Below are 16,230 nucleotides of genomic sequence, written 5' to 3' on the forward strand. Positions count from 1 at the left end.
GTGCCCCCTCGCCCCCACCCACCCCCCCCCCCCCCCATTAATCACACATGTGGGTATAGCCATGTGAGGACTTTCAAGAATATTTTAAATGACCAAAACTTTATCACATTAAGGGTTGAGGAAGTGAAACTCCTCACCCTAGATAGTGATTGAGTTATGTTAAATATTGGGTTACTAGGAGGAGAAGGGGTTTCATTTTTTTGCATTATACTTATATTTTTAGAGCATAATAGAGGAGGAGGATTCTGTAGGATATTTTCATGCCACATTGTCAAAGATAACCCAATAGGAGTTCCCATTCATTTATATGTGTAGTTTTACTCTAATAGACACATATATTTCATAATAGTGTTTCCATAATTTTAATTTCATTATCAATAATTATTAAATAGATGGTTGGGATTTCCCCCAATTAGGGTGATGAAGTGTGAGTGTACGAGCTTGAAGATAACACAGGTGAGAGAACAACTAGGACGGCCGCCTACTGCCATCAAGCTAGATCAACCGGACTTTTTGGCATCCTACATGACTGCAGGAATTTCAAGGAAGCAAATTGGCATGAGTATGGGGGGAGAGAAGGGAAAGAACGGTGGTGGTAGTGGGATGGGACGTAGGGTAGGCGAGAATGGGTACATGAGGGTGGCAAGTTTAGGAAGGGAGCTCAGAATGCAGCAAAGGGAGGACAGGAATAGGGCAGTGCAAGCGTCGGGATCTTCTATGGTCGAGCTCAATTTTGGGTATGTTTCCTCTGGTTTACCTCCTGCAATTCACTCTGATAAGCATAGTATGTTGGAGGAGGAGGGAAATATGGGATATGCTGGGGAGGGGTTGTGTCAGGGTAGGCCTGAGGACCGCATTGAGAGGCAGAGAGAGGACCAAAGCATAGGCATGCCTGGGGAGTGTATTCTCACGCCAAACGGTCGGCCCTGGGAAACTAAGGATGAAATTCATAAGAAGGACAGGATGGTAGATGGCTTGGCCACCAACCTTAGTCCAGGGGGGAGAGAACAACGAATCCTCAGAGCGACGAGGAAGGCTGGAGTGGGGAGGGAATGCTAAGAAACAAGGATATGCCGGTTTATAGAAAGACAGAAGTTCCTAGAAAGCTAACGTTTTCCGTTGACAATTTCAAGCAGGAGTCAGTAAAAGAAGAGATGGCACGCCTGGGTAGAGGTCGGGGTGGTGGGGGCAAAGGGTGCTAGAGCTAGCCGCTTAAAAACGATCTTACAACTTCGACACCGATAGGTCAGAGAAGAGGCAGGAAATCTATTAAGATGGCGGTCCATGAAGCAGCTTGCGCATACAGAGAAGGGACGGATGCTGACATTCGCCAGCTAATCCAGGATATGGATGATAGCATCATGGAAGAAGATTTTGAGCCAAAAATGGAAGAATGGGGGGATATAGTCCCTGACCCAGGGCACACCAGGGGTAGGAGGATGCTATACAGACAAGCCGTGTACTGGGTCATGAAGTGTTTACTGGCTAGAGCCCTAGAACCGGTGGTGGGGGAGATGGCGGAAATAGCACAAGGTATGCCAACATCAAAAAGGACGTCAAAAACCTGCAAATTATGTTGTTTATGCAATATAGCAAGCTGGATGAGATCCAGCAACGTCTGATGAAGCTGTCTCCAGTGTCAGGTGACTCTACTGCTGCATAAGCTATCATGGAATCTGATAAAGATGATAGAAAGGAATAGTTTTCTAACTTCCAGTTTTTACTAAAGGCTAGCATTTACTTTTCCTATGTTTTTATGTTAGTTCGGAACTTGAACAGTGTTTGTTAGTTCGGACTTGAACAGTGTTTCTAGATGTGAAGTATATTTAGCTTGGATTGAAAGACTGGTAAAATTTTGCTACTAGATGGCATATAACAAACTTAGGTGGCCAACACACTTGGTTTCCCATATGGGCAAGTTGAGGCCACCAAAATTCTGTACATGGAACAACTTGCTTTGTAAATAGAAAAAGAAGGAACTACGGTAACTTACAAAAAAAACTTATGGTTTGGATTTAACATCTATTAAATATTATTTTTCATAGGCGAATATACAAGGTTGAGAATGATCTCAAATTTTAATATTGACCATTATCCCATTTTAAATTTTACACTTTACAATTTTTATTTAAATAAATGTCTTCTACACTTTGAAACACTAGGTGTTTCGGTTTAGATTTCATGTGAATAAATCTTACCAAAGGAATAAATGATATGGCTTGTCAAGAATATGAAAGGTTACGAAGATTAAAAAATAAACTATTTACCACTTTGGACATGGATTCCATAGGAGGTATGGATATTCTTTAGAGAATTTATTAGTTGAGCTTTGAATTGGGTGATCTTTCCATAACTAATGTCTGCACAATTTACATAACATGAGATGAATGTAAAGATCCCAAGACTTACAATTAAAATTGGTCTTCTATGCATGCAAACATCTACAATGTTGCGGCCTTCGATGTTCTGGGTCATGTCAATGCTAACAAGTGAGAAAGAAAATTTTCCTTCACCCACAAATCTTGCTTTCATAGATTTGGATAGTGTGGGCACAACTAAACAAATTAAACTTTTTTGACTATGGGAAGAAACATTGAAAAAACCATTTTCACACTTTTCTTGAGTTGAGTGAAACATATGAAGTATTGCATTTCAACAGAAGTGCCCCATAGTCTCCACACCTTGTTCTTCTGAGTGTGGTAGGTTTTAATTTCTTTGATTTTCCTAGATGAAACCCTAATGTGAGAGTCTACCACGAGGATTTTTTTGGATTATTTGGTGCAAAACTAGGAGGAAGCTGTCAGGGATCAAATTTGAAGGGAGGGGTGTGACATTTCAATTTGAAAGGTTGATTTTATTTTAGCTTTCCAATATTGACGAGTTAAAATAAAATACTTTTTTCATATGAAAATGGGAAAAATAAATAAATTTCTATGTGTACCTCACACATCACACCTTTCATTATTTAAAGTTGTGTAGATATCAAAAATCAAATAAACAATCTTATATATAGTCGAAAACTCTAAGTTCACTTGAATGAGCATACTTAAAGGACACTAGTTCACCAATATTATAACCTATATAGGAATGACATATAGGAAATTTATTAGCACCATTTACTTACACTATATAGGAATCATATGGAGGGAATTCAATAACACCATTTACTCTTCCATTTCATGGACACTCATGGACACCATTGCTAAAATACAATGAAATTGATTGTCTTTCTTATAGAGTAGTCAGTCCAATCATTAAAGCAAATTGTAATGAATTTTTTTAAAAGTAATCAAAATACAATATTATTTGTGGATATTACTGCAATATACAATAACAAAAAAATAGAAAACAACTACTATTTAAAATATCCAACAACACAATTTTCCATAAATGAAATATAAATCACAAGAATATTTTTTCCATGAGAAATATAGGCATAATGATTAATGAATATGTGCATTATGAAGAAAACACCATTGACAAAAGAAGATAATAATAACATTATTTTTTTTCAACATTAACAAATTTTTAAATTGAATACTATTAATTTCAAGTTGAATTTGTGATAATTAGAAACCATGCCTAGATTAAATGAATTTTGATTCCTAGTGCCTATTGTAGTGTCTTGATATTAAATAGGAATAAATAGTTAACATTCATAAATGCAAGTGAGAGGAGAAAGTAGTATAGGCAAGCAAATGGAGTAGGCAAAAAATGAAAACCAGTAGGAAGTAAGAAGATCTAAAGTTGGATCCGTGGAAGATTGGTAGCTACCATTTGTAAATCCAAGTAGCAAGATGATGTAGAGCTGCTTCAAATTGGAATTGTTTCTCCTTTGTGAGTGGAAATAGTATTCACCACAACCAAATCTTTAGATCTTAAATATCCACTACTAAGAACATAATCTTAATAGATATTTTATAAATGCATGCATGAGCTACATAACAATAGGATTCTATTGTATAAAATGGCAATGTTTATTTTTTTGAATTATGTTGATATGGGGAAAATTTGTTAATATTGTTTTTTAATTTGTCATGGTATATTAAAAATTGACTAATAAAGAAAAATAAAACTATAGAAATAATGATAAATAGACAGATTATAAAAAGTTCCAATATCCTTTAATGAAAAAAAAACAAAAGAATCTTCATTTCAAATTTGTAAAGTAAATTTATGTTTTAATCTTCATTTGCATAAGAAATAATTTTATGCTCTTCTATAACAGGCTAAAAAACTCTTGAAAGGAAATAACAACTTATAACAAATTCAATTTTGAACATGTTGAGCCACTTATACTAAAAGAAATTATGGAAACCAATGCATCATCATAAAGATTCCCCCTCCTAAGAAAGAATGGCTAAACAAAAATTAGGATTATAAAAATGTAGGTGGGGTCCCCATGAGAAATAGGTAGTATCAATATCAATTGCATAGTTTATTCTCATTTAAATGCTTGGTGCCACAAGGAAGTTTTATATTTTTTTACAAATGGTTTTTTCTATGACATATATGGTTTAAAGAGGTTAATTATTTTGAACGCATACGTGATTTCAAAAATTATGATTATCTCTTGTGATTGATGTATTTTCAAGTTTGGATAATACAAATCTATTATCAACATGCAATAAAAATGTACCTTCTCTCATGGAATGATCATCACTCTTGATGATGTGAATACCTTGCAATTGCAACTAAAAGAGTAAAGATACAATTATTACATTGAGTTGATAAGAGTTAATAAGTGTAGGGTTTCAAAATCACATCACATTCACTGTGACATAAGAGTATAAACACAAGGATAATATGGTGAAGCCTTACGCCCATTTCAAAACACCAATATGCATGTAATACAATGAACTTTGGTAAAGGTTTTAATCATATATATGTGAATCAAAAAATCAATGCAAACAATACAATTTTAATAATAATGTATGTTGATACATGTGGTGTGCGCTCATGTTCATACCCTCCTTTCATATGAAGGACAATTCATAAATCTTAATTTTAAAAATTCGATGCCAATTCCATGACCTTGAGACGCAATACCAATAATAACTCTCATCTGTGATCCATGTCAATTCCCACTGGTCTACATGGATTTTGTGTGTGGCATAGAAACATGAACAAATTTCACATATGTGGAACTATCTCTGCATCTTGGATAATGAATGAACACGATACCGTGATCTAGTTTGTTATGACCTTAATTATCTATAACCATGCCTCTAGGTCATAGGGAAGACAATTCACCATTAAGTTCTGAGGGTGATGAGAGTTAACTCCCCGAGAAATGAACAAGCAGGATAAATGGTTGGGAAAGCGGGAATGTTAACCCTTTCCTCACGTCATTGTTAAAAACAAAACCAAGTTGATCATTGAAAGGCTCATCTTGTGCTACAACATCTAGGGAAACCATCTCCAATTGATATAAATGATACAAGAGTAGTTGAAATTCGCAGATACAGGTATGACAGGCAATTGTTTCTCCTCTCTGGTTCATAATTTTAATTACAAATTTTTGACTGGTTTCATTTTTCTGTTTATCATGATGTAATGTGTTAATACTTCCCATCATTTTACTTCCCATCCTCTCTTCATTGTTTTTCTTTCTTGCATGCATGAGACTTGTTTTTTTGGTGCCCTCCTTGCTCACATTGGAAATATAATGATTCCTATTGTCCCTTGAGCCATGCGCCCATCCAAGATCTATCATGCACATCCTATTCAAAACATACAGGCTTGTATCCTGAGCCTCACACTGAATAACTTGGTAATCAAACAGTGTCTCATTATTTGAGCACCAACAATTCCAAAATGAGAGGTCATATTCCCTCCAGGAAGTATGTGACCGCATGCATATTAGCTCAATATAATGCTGAATAGGTTGAAAACCAAGGTATTAGATCATTGTTTCTTTTTACATGATGCCACACAAAAAATTCCTGGTGCGACTTCGACCATCACATGACAACCCTAGTTCATGTCATGGAAAAATGAGTGTCTACTAACATATTTATCTCATAAGTTGTGTTCAAATATAAATTGTTACCTCCAACTATGTTACTTTTGAACACTACTCAGGTTGTCCGACCTAATGGGAGTTAAGCCATGGTTCTAGTCACACTTGACTTGCATCGTCCTAAAAAATATTCATTGTCCTTCAACTCAATCACGCTGCCAAGTTATGTTGTGTCACGACCATGTTGTAGCCTTCTAAAATCTATCGATCACATATTGTTTAAGAAGAATCCACACTTAGCAACGCCCAAAACTTCATCTCAATAAATTCTCATACATGTTGTGTTCAAGATCATTGGTATGCCTTCCCGAAATCCCCCCTATACTAAGATGTCTCGGCCCTCGATGGTAAAGGTTTCAATGGGTTGTTTTCTTTGTCAATTATGTATGACCATAAAATCTCAAAATCAAAGAAAACCCACATTTATATAAATGGGGTAGAGGTCTAGCTGCTATAGGGAAACCTTTACCCTATTATGGAAAATCATAATCCACATACATGACTTAAATTGATTCAATTCTCAAGCCACATAGTGATGGTTAAATGATGGTCTTGGGAATGTTCAACCCATTTCACCCTTCATAAGTCTTACTATAATTCCTTCTCAACTAGTCACGAGTTCGTGATTTAGACCTAATAACCCAAGTCATGATCACAATTTTCTTTTACTATGATTGGCCTCTTAGGCCACATCTATTCACCGCATGTCAATCTTCATGCATGCTCTGCTGAAAACTTAATATAGTATAAAATAAAGGAAATTTCCCTACAACTTGAGGGCTTGATATACTTAAGGCTTATGTGTATATATTATAATATCTTCTTCATATACATATATATCCTAATATTAACCATGCATACAGGTATATTCATCCATTCTATAATCATACATAACATTTATCATTTCCTATGGTGCAAGGGTGTCCCCTATCTTGGCGATTCTTACTATAATTTGAAAATTTTAAAATTGGAAACATAAATTGTTATCATAACTTACATATTAAGATCCATCTCACATATAGATATTCCATATATGTTTATGGCCATTTTTGAAGAATAAGAATAATGTCATATCTACTCATTTTCTAATATTTGATACATGTTAAGTCACATATGCTCACTATACTTCTATTCATTGTAAGTCACATATGCTCACTATACTTCTATTCAATTAATGGTTGGTACTCTTATAATTTATTTCTTACATATTCATTCAAATATGGTCTCAATAAGCAGTTCCGACATGAAGCACCATATTTATTTTCCCATATTATGTTGATACATCCACACAGTTATTCTGGTCACACTTCTCATGTGCATGCATTCAATTCTCTTCCCTATTGTTATATGTTTCCTTTATCTGTGTATACAAGAATCTAGCATAATTATGGAAAACATGACTCGAGACAATATTTATTTTGATTTTTACAGTCAAAAATATGATAGTTTCATAACAAATTATTTTGATTACAATCAATATGAGCTTTTTTAGCACAGGCTCAAGGGGAAATAGAATGGGGAAATAAAAGAATTAATATGACTTGGAACAATAGTAGGAATAAGAAGATCAAATTTTCCATTCATTTCGATCTAGATTTAGAAGAATTTAACCAGATATATCATATTGTTCATTTATAACTCGGAGTTCCCACTCCTCCTACACCACATGCATCCCAAAATATGCATCTTCCTCACCCAAGCATAATATAATTTCCCGAACCTCAAGCTCCTCAACAACAATAGTTCCAGAACTATGGATGGGAGGCTGACCCTAATAGGCTTGCCTTGGGATTTTCTCATTGTCCCACCTTCTCTCATTACTCTATGCAACCTATTATAGCTCCTCCATAGATACCCTCTTCTCTATTCCATGCTACATCATTTCATGCACAACAACCTATTAAGTAACCTGCACAATGGGTAGTAGGAAAATTGCATGCAACTATTATACCTGTACATTCTCCTTGTGAGGACACCTCTTCTCATACTCATTTTGATATCTCTATAATCGAAGGAGGAGGGAAGAGAGAAATTTCCTCTAAATATATGCATCCATAGACACAACCAGAGAGGGAAAAAGGAAGAAAATAAATCTTACTATTTGGTTGGTCCAAGCAGAGATTTGGAGCTTACTTGAGTTTCTTTGGTATTATGGTTTTTAAATTATTTTACTTGTATCATTTCATATTTCGATATTGGTATACTTTGGAACAACACTTCTTCATGAATATGATATATATCTTTTTTATTTTATATAATGACTTTATATGGGAGACATAAGATGGTTCTATATGTTTGATTATTTATATATTTATGGTTGATGGCTCACTTTATACACATGATTATTATTATGTTGGTGTTAGTGGTAATGTCATATTTTGTATGTTTATTATGGAGTTACAAGATTAATGTGGATGCTTCACGGAGTCAGTGACCCCACCTACTTTATAAAATTAACTTAGTTTACAAAATAATCATACCAAAATTCCTTCTCTAGATAAAAAGAAAAGATATTTATCTTAACACATAATTAGTTCAAAAACAATTTTGAACTCCAATTACCTGAGGGAGGTATAAAACTAGATTGAAGGCAAGGAAAGAAGGATGGAAAAAGTTAGTGAGGAGATGTATGTATAAATACTTAATATTGTCATTTTTCATATGGTTTATTATTTCAAAAGTATCATAGCTTACCTATTTTTGTGAAAATAGAAATCCTTTCAGGAGTGATAAGGAGTAAAGTGAGCTCATCTAACTTTTGGTCCTTTTTCTTAAGGTTTTTATCGGTTCTTGCATTGATTACTACTATTAGAAGGTCTAGTATTTCTTTCTATCAATACTAATTAGTATGATTTGTGTAGAAACATTGTTGTCTAGTCTTATCAAAATGAGTACATGCTGCCCAACACTATATCTTTCTTTATTGATTGACATTATAATGTCTATTGTATGAATTTTATTACATGGTAGACATTTTTAAGCAATTTCTAGTTCAAATTTTCTCATAAATCAGCTATAACAGAAAGTTGTACTTTCATTTTGCTAATAAAATCAATATTATTGACATATGATATATTTTAGCATGAATTCTCCTATACATTTGCTGTATATTTTCTAATTTTTTGAGGCATATTTACCTAATATTTATGGTAGGAAATTATTATTAAACTTCATATCAGATTTAAAACACATGCATGTATAGTCTTATGGATAATAAGGTATGATTTCTAAGGAATTTTCCTGCAAAGTAACTTCTTTATTTTTTTTTTATTTTTTTCTCTAATTTTGGTTGATTAACATACAACAGTATATGTAATTATTTATCTTTCTTCTTTTTTGTTTATTATACTTTTGTAATTAGTTTTCTCAAATTTTCCATAGATAATTTCCTTTCTCTTATTTGTAAGAAGTTACTGCAAATAATTGTAGCATAAATTTTGGGAATTAAGCCTACGGCCTAGTCCCATTATCTCACTAGCCCAATGAGATTTAAGGGTGTTACTGGTGAAGCACAAAATATTTTCTCATTAATAGAACCCTAGACGGCATCCTAATTTGCAGGAATATGTTCATGTGTATGTAGGATTCCACATTCCATGATCATGGTAATGTTATTTCTGGATATTTTTACTTAGTGGATGGTACATGGATTATGTCCAATGTTTCAAGTGGACACTCCACCCATCCTCAAGGACCAAGTGAAGTTGACTTATTAGAAAAAGAGTTCCAATGAAACTATATAGATGCTAAGATGGAGGACTGCTAAATTTTCCAACATTGGATTTCCATAGGTCAAATAGAATGTTAGCGAATGAGGACACATGATAAACCATTCAAAGAAAATGACATTTTAGTTAATAAACTAAAATGTAATATAAATTTGAATATTCAATCAAATATTTGGATTGATTAAATAATAAATTATTAAGGGTAATGAGAAATAATAGATAACTAATATTTGAAAAGGGAAGGGGGATAATGGGGTCATTCAAACAAGAAGGGGTGGGGGATCCAACATATTAGGAGAGAGAGGTGGGAGTGGGGGAGGGGGGTTAGGAGAAAGAGAGGGGAGATTATATTAAAAGAAGGGAAATAAGGGGAGAAATAGAAACTGATTAAACTAAAAGGAGGGAGAATTAACACATGATTAAACTAAAAGGGGGAGAAGGGGATGAATAATAAAGGAAATAAATGAAGATAGGATACAAATGTAATATAGGCTTAAGTAGATTAATTATTGAAAGAAAGAGAACAATAGAAGGAGGGAAAAGAGTCAAAGGTTCATGTTTTCAATGAGAGGTTTCAATTAATGGCTTAAATTAAATCCATCTTCACAATTAAAATTATTAGGAATTTTTTTGATTTGAGGGCATCTCAGATGATCTAGGGGGAATAGAAGGGAGTGGAGGAAATAATTTTTGTTTGACAAAAACAAATAAGGTTCTTAAATTTATAGGAGTGCTCAATAAGAGTTTATTTAGTAAAATGATTATGATGAGTATCGACCATGTATCCTTTTAGCCAGACATTAACGAACCTACTTGTTTGGACTATATAAAAATTTGCACACTAATGGAATCTCATAGATGCTAGGACCAAGAAATGGATCAAATTGATATTAAGCGTATTTGAAAATTTGCTTCAATATCTTTGAAGGGTTTGTGTTTACGATTGAAATGTATTGCCAAAAATTAGGGGGGTCTCCTAGATTTGAAGTCCCAATTAGACCTCACACCGTTTAGGATAGGATCCCCATCCAGGGCTCTGATGCCACCATGAATGTTTCCTTTCTTGGTTATGGAATGAGAAGGTGTCAAAGTGGGGACAAGAATGAAATGCCTAGGCAGCTAAACAAAATCATCCCAAGATTGACAAATTACAGAAATAGGTACAAACAAGTGTCAACAACAATAAGAAGAGGTATGCCTCGAGAGGGATTAGTGAGCCAAAACCCAATCAGGAATACAATACACAGGAACATGCTAGAAGTTAAGTGCAAAATAGTTCACAATATATCAGTGACATGGAAAGAAATAAGTAAACACCGATTTAAAATCAAAACATACTTGCAATAACTATGAATCAGTTCATAACATATTGCATATATGAGAGCACACATGACAACCAATACAACCACCATGAGTAAGCATAGGAATCAGAGCCAAACATGAAGAACATCTTATTAATGTTACTGCAACTTCAAGTACATATCTTGCAATTGGTCAAAACCCAATAGTGGAACATGGGCTACTCATACCATTTCCCAATGCAAAACCCTAGCCTCACTGCAACTCCACTCTACTAGCTGCGAAGAGTTGAGTGCATCACACTCTCAAGTACAAATCAACTATCTAATCCGCCTCAACTCAAGTGCTAAAATGCCCAACAATGCAGCATGAGGGCACATTTATAGAGATGAGGTGATTGTTCACCTACCATGACCCTTAACCTCCCCCCATGACTCTTGGAATTCTTCATTGTTCTCTCATAGATTTATTTAGTACAAGCTGAACTGATATCAAAATAACTACTAACACCATGATGAGAACATTTACATACCGATAGCAAAGAGGATGTGAGGAGAAAAGAGAAGTTTTGAGAAACCATAGAGTTGGTTCTTGTTGCCAACATTATTGTGAAACCCTGGAGACTTGCATGAAAGGTTGTACTTCTTGCTACTCCCTTGCTTTCATCCAATCATCTTTTGTGGTTGTGTTCCTACCATTGCCACCAAAATTTAGGAGACTGAGTGGACCCACTTTCGACATTGTTGAAATCCTAGTTGTGTAGCTTCTGCCAAAAAAACATTAGCTCTCTCCATGCAAACCTTCCACCTACAAATGCATGACATTGGTCATATATACTTTTAACAAAGAATTATTTTAAAATCATAAGCATTTGATTGAAAAAAAGAAAAGAAAAACCATAATTGGCCCTCTTCCCCTTTATGTAACGGTGTTGCTGAAGCACGGGGCCTTTACAAATTTTTTCCCGAGTTTCCTTGATATTTTCATGATCCATAGACCTGCTATTATGCATATGACAATCACCGAAAACAACTCCATGGTCTTGAAATGTCAAAATGCATAGTTCCCTCTGCTTCTATTTAAGCGCTCTTATGATAAGTTGCAATTAATATTTGAAGCACCAGTGGCGTAGTCTCATTATCATGGAGATGGTCTGGCTGTGACTATGCGAACTAGTGACCTGGGAAGAGTTCGCACATTCACACTACATGAGGGTCACGTCCTTTTGTTGCTTTTGGAGTGCGATGCTGTGACTTTGGTGGAGGTGCGATTTACAAGAGGTCGCACAATCGCATTGCATAGTCGGTCGCACATCCCTGTGGCTTGCTGGAGTTTCAAAATGCAATTGTGCGACCTTTGAAAACAAACATCTCTCGTTTCTTTGCATAAAATGTCATTTCTTATTTTCTGTGTAGAGACAACGGTAGCGAACATTGGCAATATTGCTATGACATGCTTAATTTTTTATACCCCGTGTATTGCCAGACAAATGCGACGCACTATGTTGAGTGCATGCTCGTGTGCATAATGGGGCCATCACATTATAGCACGGGACATTCCTTCTATCACCATGGATCCTGAAAACCAAAAGAAAGTCATTCCCTATATGTGCTGATGGTCCCTGTTTACATACATTCGGCCCACAATGTTACCAGTATACAGTGTCATCCATCCTTTCCTATGTTGCACCAACAATATTTTTATGACTATCAACCTAGGTCATTAGTATGATTTGCACGAATGGTCGTTATATTACACCAATCTTGTGCCACAACCTTTCCAACTCTAATATAGCAACATTTGCATTGCCTCAATGATTCCCGAGGCGCTATTTCATGCCCCTATTGATGTGTATTAGCTATTTGGCTCATCATGCTCTTGGGGTCATTACTTAGTCAGTTTTTTAACTCCTTTCCTTTGTTGAAACCTAACACTGTGCCCTCTATAACAAGATGGTCATTTATCAAACGTCTAGGCAAGTCATAGCTTGTGATAACAAGAAGTCGCAAAGTCAGATATTGCATAGGCCACTGAATCTCACCTCTATGACCTAGGGAGGGATCACATGATCATGTAGTAGGATGGGTTGCACCTTAGGTGCATATTTGAAATTCCTCGTTGTGACTTTTTGACCAGTGGAAGAAGCTGCAACTTTGCGACTCATGAAGATCACATAATTGCACTTTTGGCTAGGTCACAATTTAACTAGAGAATGTCGTGGGTTGGGAGTGTGATCAACGACCTTAATCACACTTCAACCAATCCGACGCGGAATATACCCAGATGGTGGCCTGAGCTGTGACTTGTACCCCAGCTGAATCCAGAAAACACCTGGAGTAATACCAGTCTTAGTTGTGCGTTGGGAGTTAATCCAATATTTCTGGCATAAACACCATATATAAGGGTCCGATAGTATGCATGTGGAGCGATTTTGTTGGTGTGAAATGGTATTGACATTACTGTTGTGCGATAAGCTTTGGCTAACTCTCACGGAAACATGATATGTGGGTGTCATTTTCGAAAAGCCGTCCTATTGGTATTGAAAACGTTTTGGTTACCTCACCACTGCAACGACACATTCTCTTTGTGCAACCCTCCATCATATACATTAAAAGCATGATTGTACTTATAGTCGATGTTTATTTATGGTCCGGTGTTATTTTATAGTCTCCAGCTTCCAAATAACATTTCATTACCATGACGTGGCGTGCTTCCAATTCATCATGATATCACTCGTATCTATGTGCGATGGAATCGAATCATTTTATTATGAGGCTTTGTGTAATGATGCATGATAATATTCATATGGTGAGGAAGGGTCAGTCGTTTGGTGGACAAACATATATACAACCCCTCACCTTTATGTCCTGAGCGTAGTCTTAGCAACCTTGCATCATACTGTGTGTTTTGGAAAGTAGCCCCAAAGCAACCATTGGCCCATTCTTTGGCAACATTGGCAATGCACTTCATGTGTTATGATCCCTTGAGACGTGCATCTCATAGCGCTCTTTATTCATCAATGTACAGATCATCATGACACATTTTCTTTCCCTTCGTGATTTTTCCTGCTCTTCCCTCCCATCAATGTGTTGTGTTGTGGCAGTGCAACTATCATTTAAATTGTGTTGATACCTGTTGGTCGCACTCTTTTCGAAGAGAAGGATATTACGTATAAAAAAAAACCCTTGCAATACATGCTCATTGTAGTATCACATATACATCAAGCGTTACATTGTGTGATTTATAATGGTGCCTAGTGGTGTCTCCACTATACCTCATGGCATAGTTTGGATTGCTGGTCGTTTGTGGGATAAACCTTTGCCCTCATTCCATATTCCTAAATAAATATATAATGGCCAAAAAAATCAATGTAGCGTTTGGATTGCTAAGTAGTGTGCACCTTTGAAATATGAGCCTTTCAATCACCTTTAGAGTGTATAGATGTCTCAATGGTTTTCATGGATTGCATATTCGCATACTTTAGCCCATTTAAAAAAAAATATTCCATGCATAAGGTATGTCAACAAGCTTCCAAAGGTTGGCTCATATATCTTATAAATACATTATTTCACAAATTTATGTCCATTCATAAATTTGCATAGCCTCGTAATCATAGCATTATTGGGTCAGCCCAACATGCCATATTGCAACATGAATCAATTTAAGGGTCTCTTTTATCATGGTATCTTATAATTTAAACTCAAGACTTTTGGTGCATCACAAGTATCAATATGCAATCATAAAATTCAAGAAGTACCCTAATAGAGGCCTAAGTAACCTATGATGGAAACATTTTGTTTCTCTTTTGAAAAGTGTGTGCCTCATACACTAGCTCCCTGTGAATAAAATTACATATAATCATATTTCATCTTGAACACATGAATTAACTTTTGGTACATGAAGTGATTTTCATCATGATACAATGATTTGGCGTAAGTGTTGTGTATTGTTGGCAAGAATGCATCCTTAGAGGTCCATAGGTTAGGTAAAACATGAAGGGGACATATATTTGACAATATAGGGTTTCAAGCATGATGGCATATTTCAAACCCTAACATATTTAACAAAATGAAAATGAGAGTAAAGTCACATTCATCAATACAAGGAACCTTCATCAACATATGTTATAGAAAGATGAAACTTTAAAGGAATATGACATTTCTCAGTGTACTATTAAGGTGAAAAATTGTGTAAATCCCCAATCCATTCCTACAATCAATACGTAAGGAGGAGAAGTCACATGTGCCACAAATGAGCGGGTGCACCTGAAAGGGTTTGATAGCAAGGGTCATGGGGAGAGTAACTAGCTCACAAAACATGATCAAAACCTTAATGGCTTGGGCGAGCAGAGGGGGAACCCAAAATTTTGGATATGCTCAAAATTGTTTGGTGTTGTTGTAGTGGCTATAACAATTAGCGAACCACAGGTAGAGTCCATTATCTCTGCCAACATCCATATAATAGTTCAAGTCTGGAAAATGATGCAAGTGGAGTATTGAACAGTCACTATGGGTACCTCTTGCACTACCTTGACCTTTACAGATATTCACTCCCTTTGTGTTTCAGCTAGGTCCTGCTAGTCATTAAACACCCAATTAGAAGGCACATATGCCAGTAGTTGATGATGATGCAAAGAACAAGGCACAATGCTTATTATATCCAAAATTTTAAAATAAGTTTCTGGTGTTGCTCTACTGCCAGCAGGCATGGACAATACCTCGACAGAGTCACTTCAAGAAATAAAAAACATTGCTCCACTGCCAGCAAGCCTGGTCAATACCCCGACGGAATCATTACATTACCTCTCTATGCAGGAGGCCTTTCTTGATCCTTTCCCTTTATTTAATTTCATTTTATTTCATGTGCACATTTAGCATTTATTATTGGGTGTTCATTACGCCAGGGCAGATGAGGGATCCCTACTTATTTTGTGGGAAAGAGAGGTTACTTCTTTGTTGACAGAAACTAAAAGATATTCTGGTTTAGGTTTTCCGTCATGCCAAGATTCCAAATTTCATCTCCAATTAACAGGAGAACAATGAAAACAAGTCATTGAAATATTCAAAACCACGCCGCACATAAGGTTCGGGTTATGGGTAGGTCATTCAAACTGATTAGGGTTACCCATAAGCAACATATTTATATTTTCCTTGCTAATGAGTTAGACTTGTAGGAAAGATG

At 35.6% G+C, this 16,230-nt stretch overlaps 1 protein-coding gene across 1 annotated transcript in view; it reads left to right on the top strand.

The window, feature by feature from the left end:
- The first annotated feature begins 1,274 nt into the window (after window positions 1-1,274).
- LOC149238865 (uncharacterized) overlaps window positions 1,275-16,230 on the top strand; it is a 47,150-nt gene continuing 32,194 nt past the window's right edge. Inside the window, exons 1-2 of the mRNA XM_089369688.1 lie at window positions 1,275-1,533; window positions 1,780-1,847. Coding sequence (XP_089225814.1) covers window positions 1,275-1,533; window positions 1,780-1,847 — 327 coding nt within the window. The remainder of the gene's footprint in view (window positions 1,534-1,779; window positions 1,848-16,230) is intronic.

This window comes from Pinus tabuliformis, chromosome 8, assembly GCF_031772625.1.
Source record: "Pinus tabuliformis cultivar Carrire ecotype Pingquan chromosome 8, CPIR1, whole genome shotgun sequence".
Lineage (NCBI taxonomy): Eukaryota > Viridiplantae > Streptophyta > Pinopsida > Pinales > Pinaceae > Pinus > Pinus tabuliformis.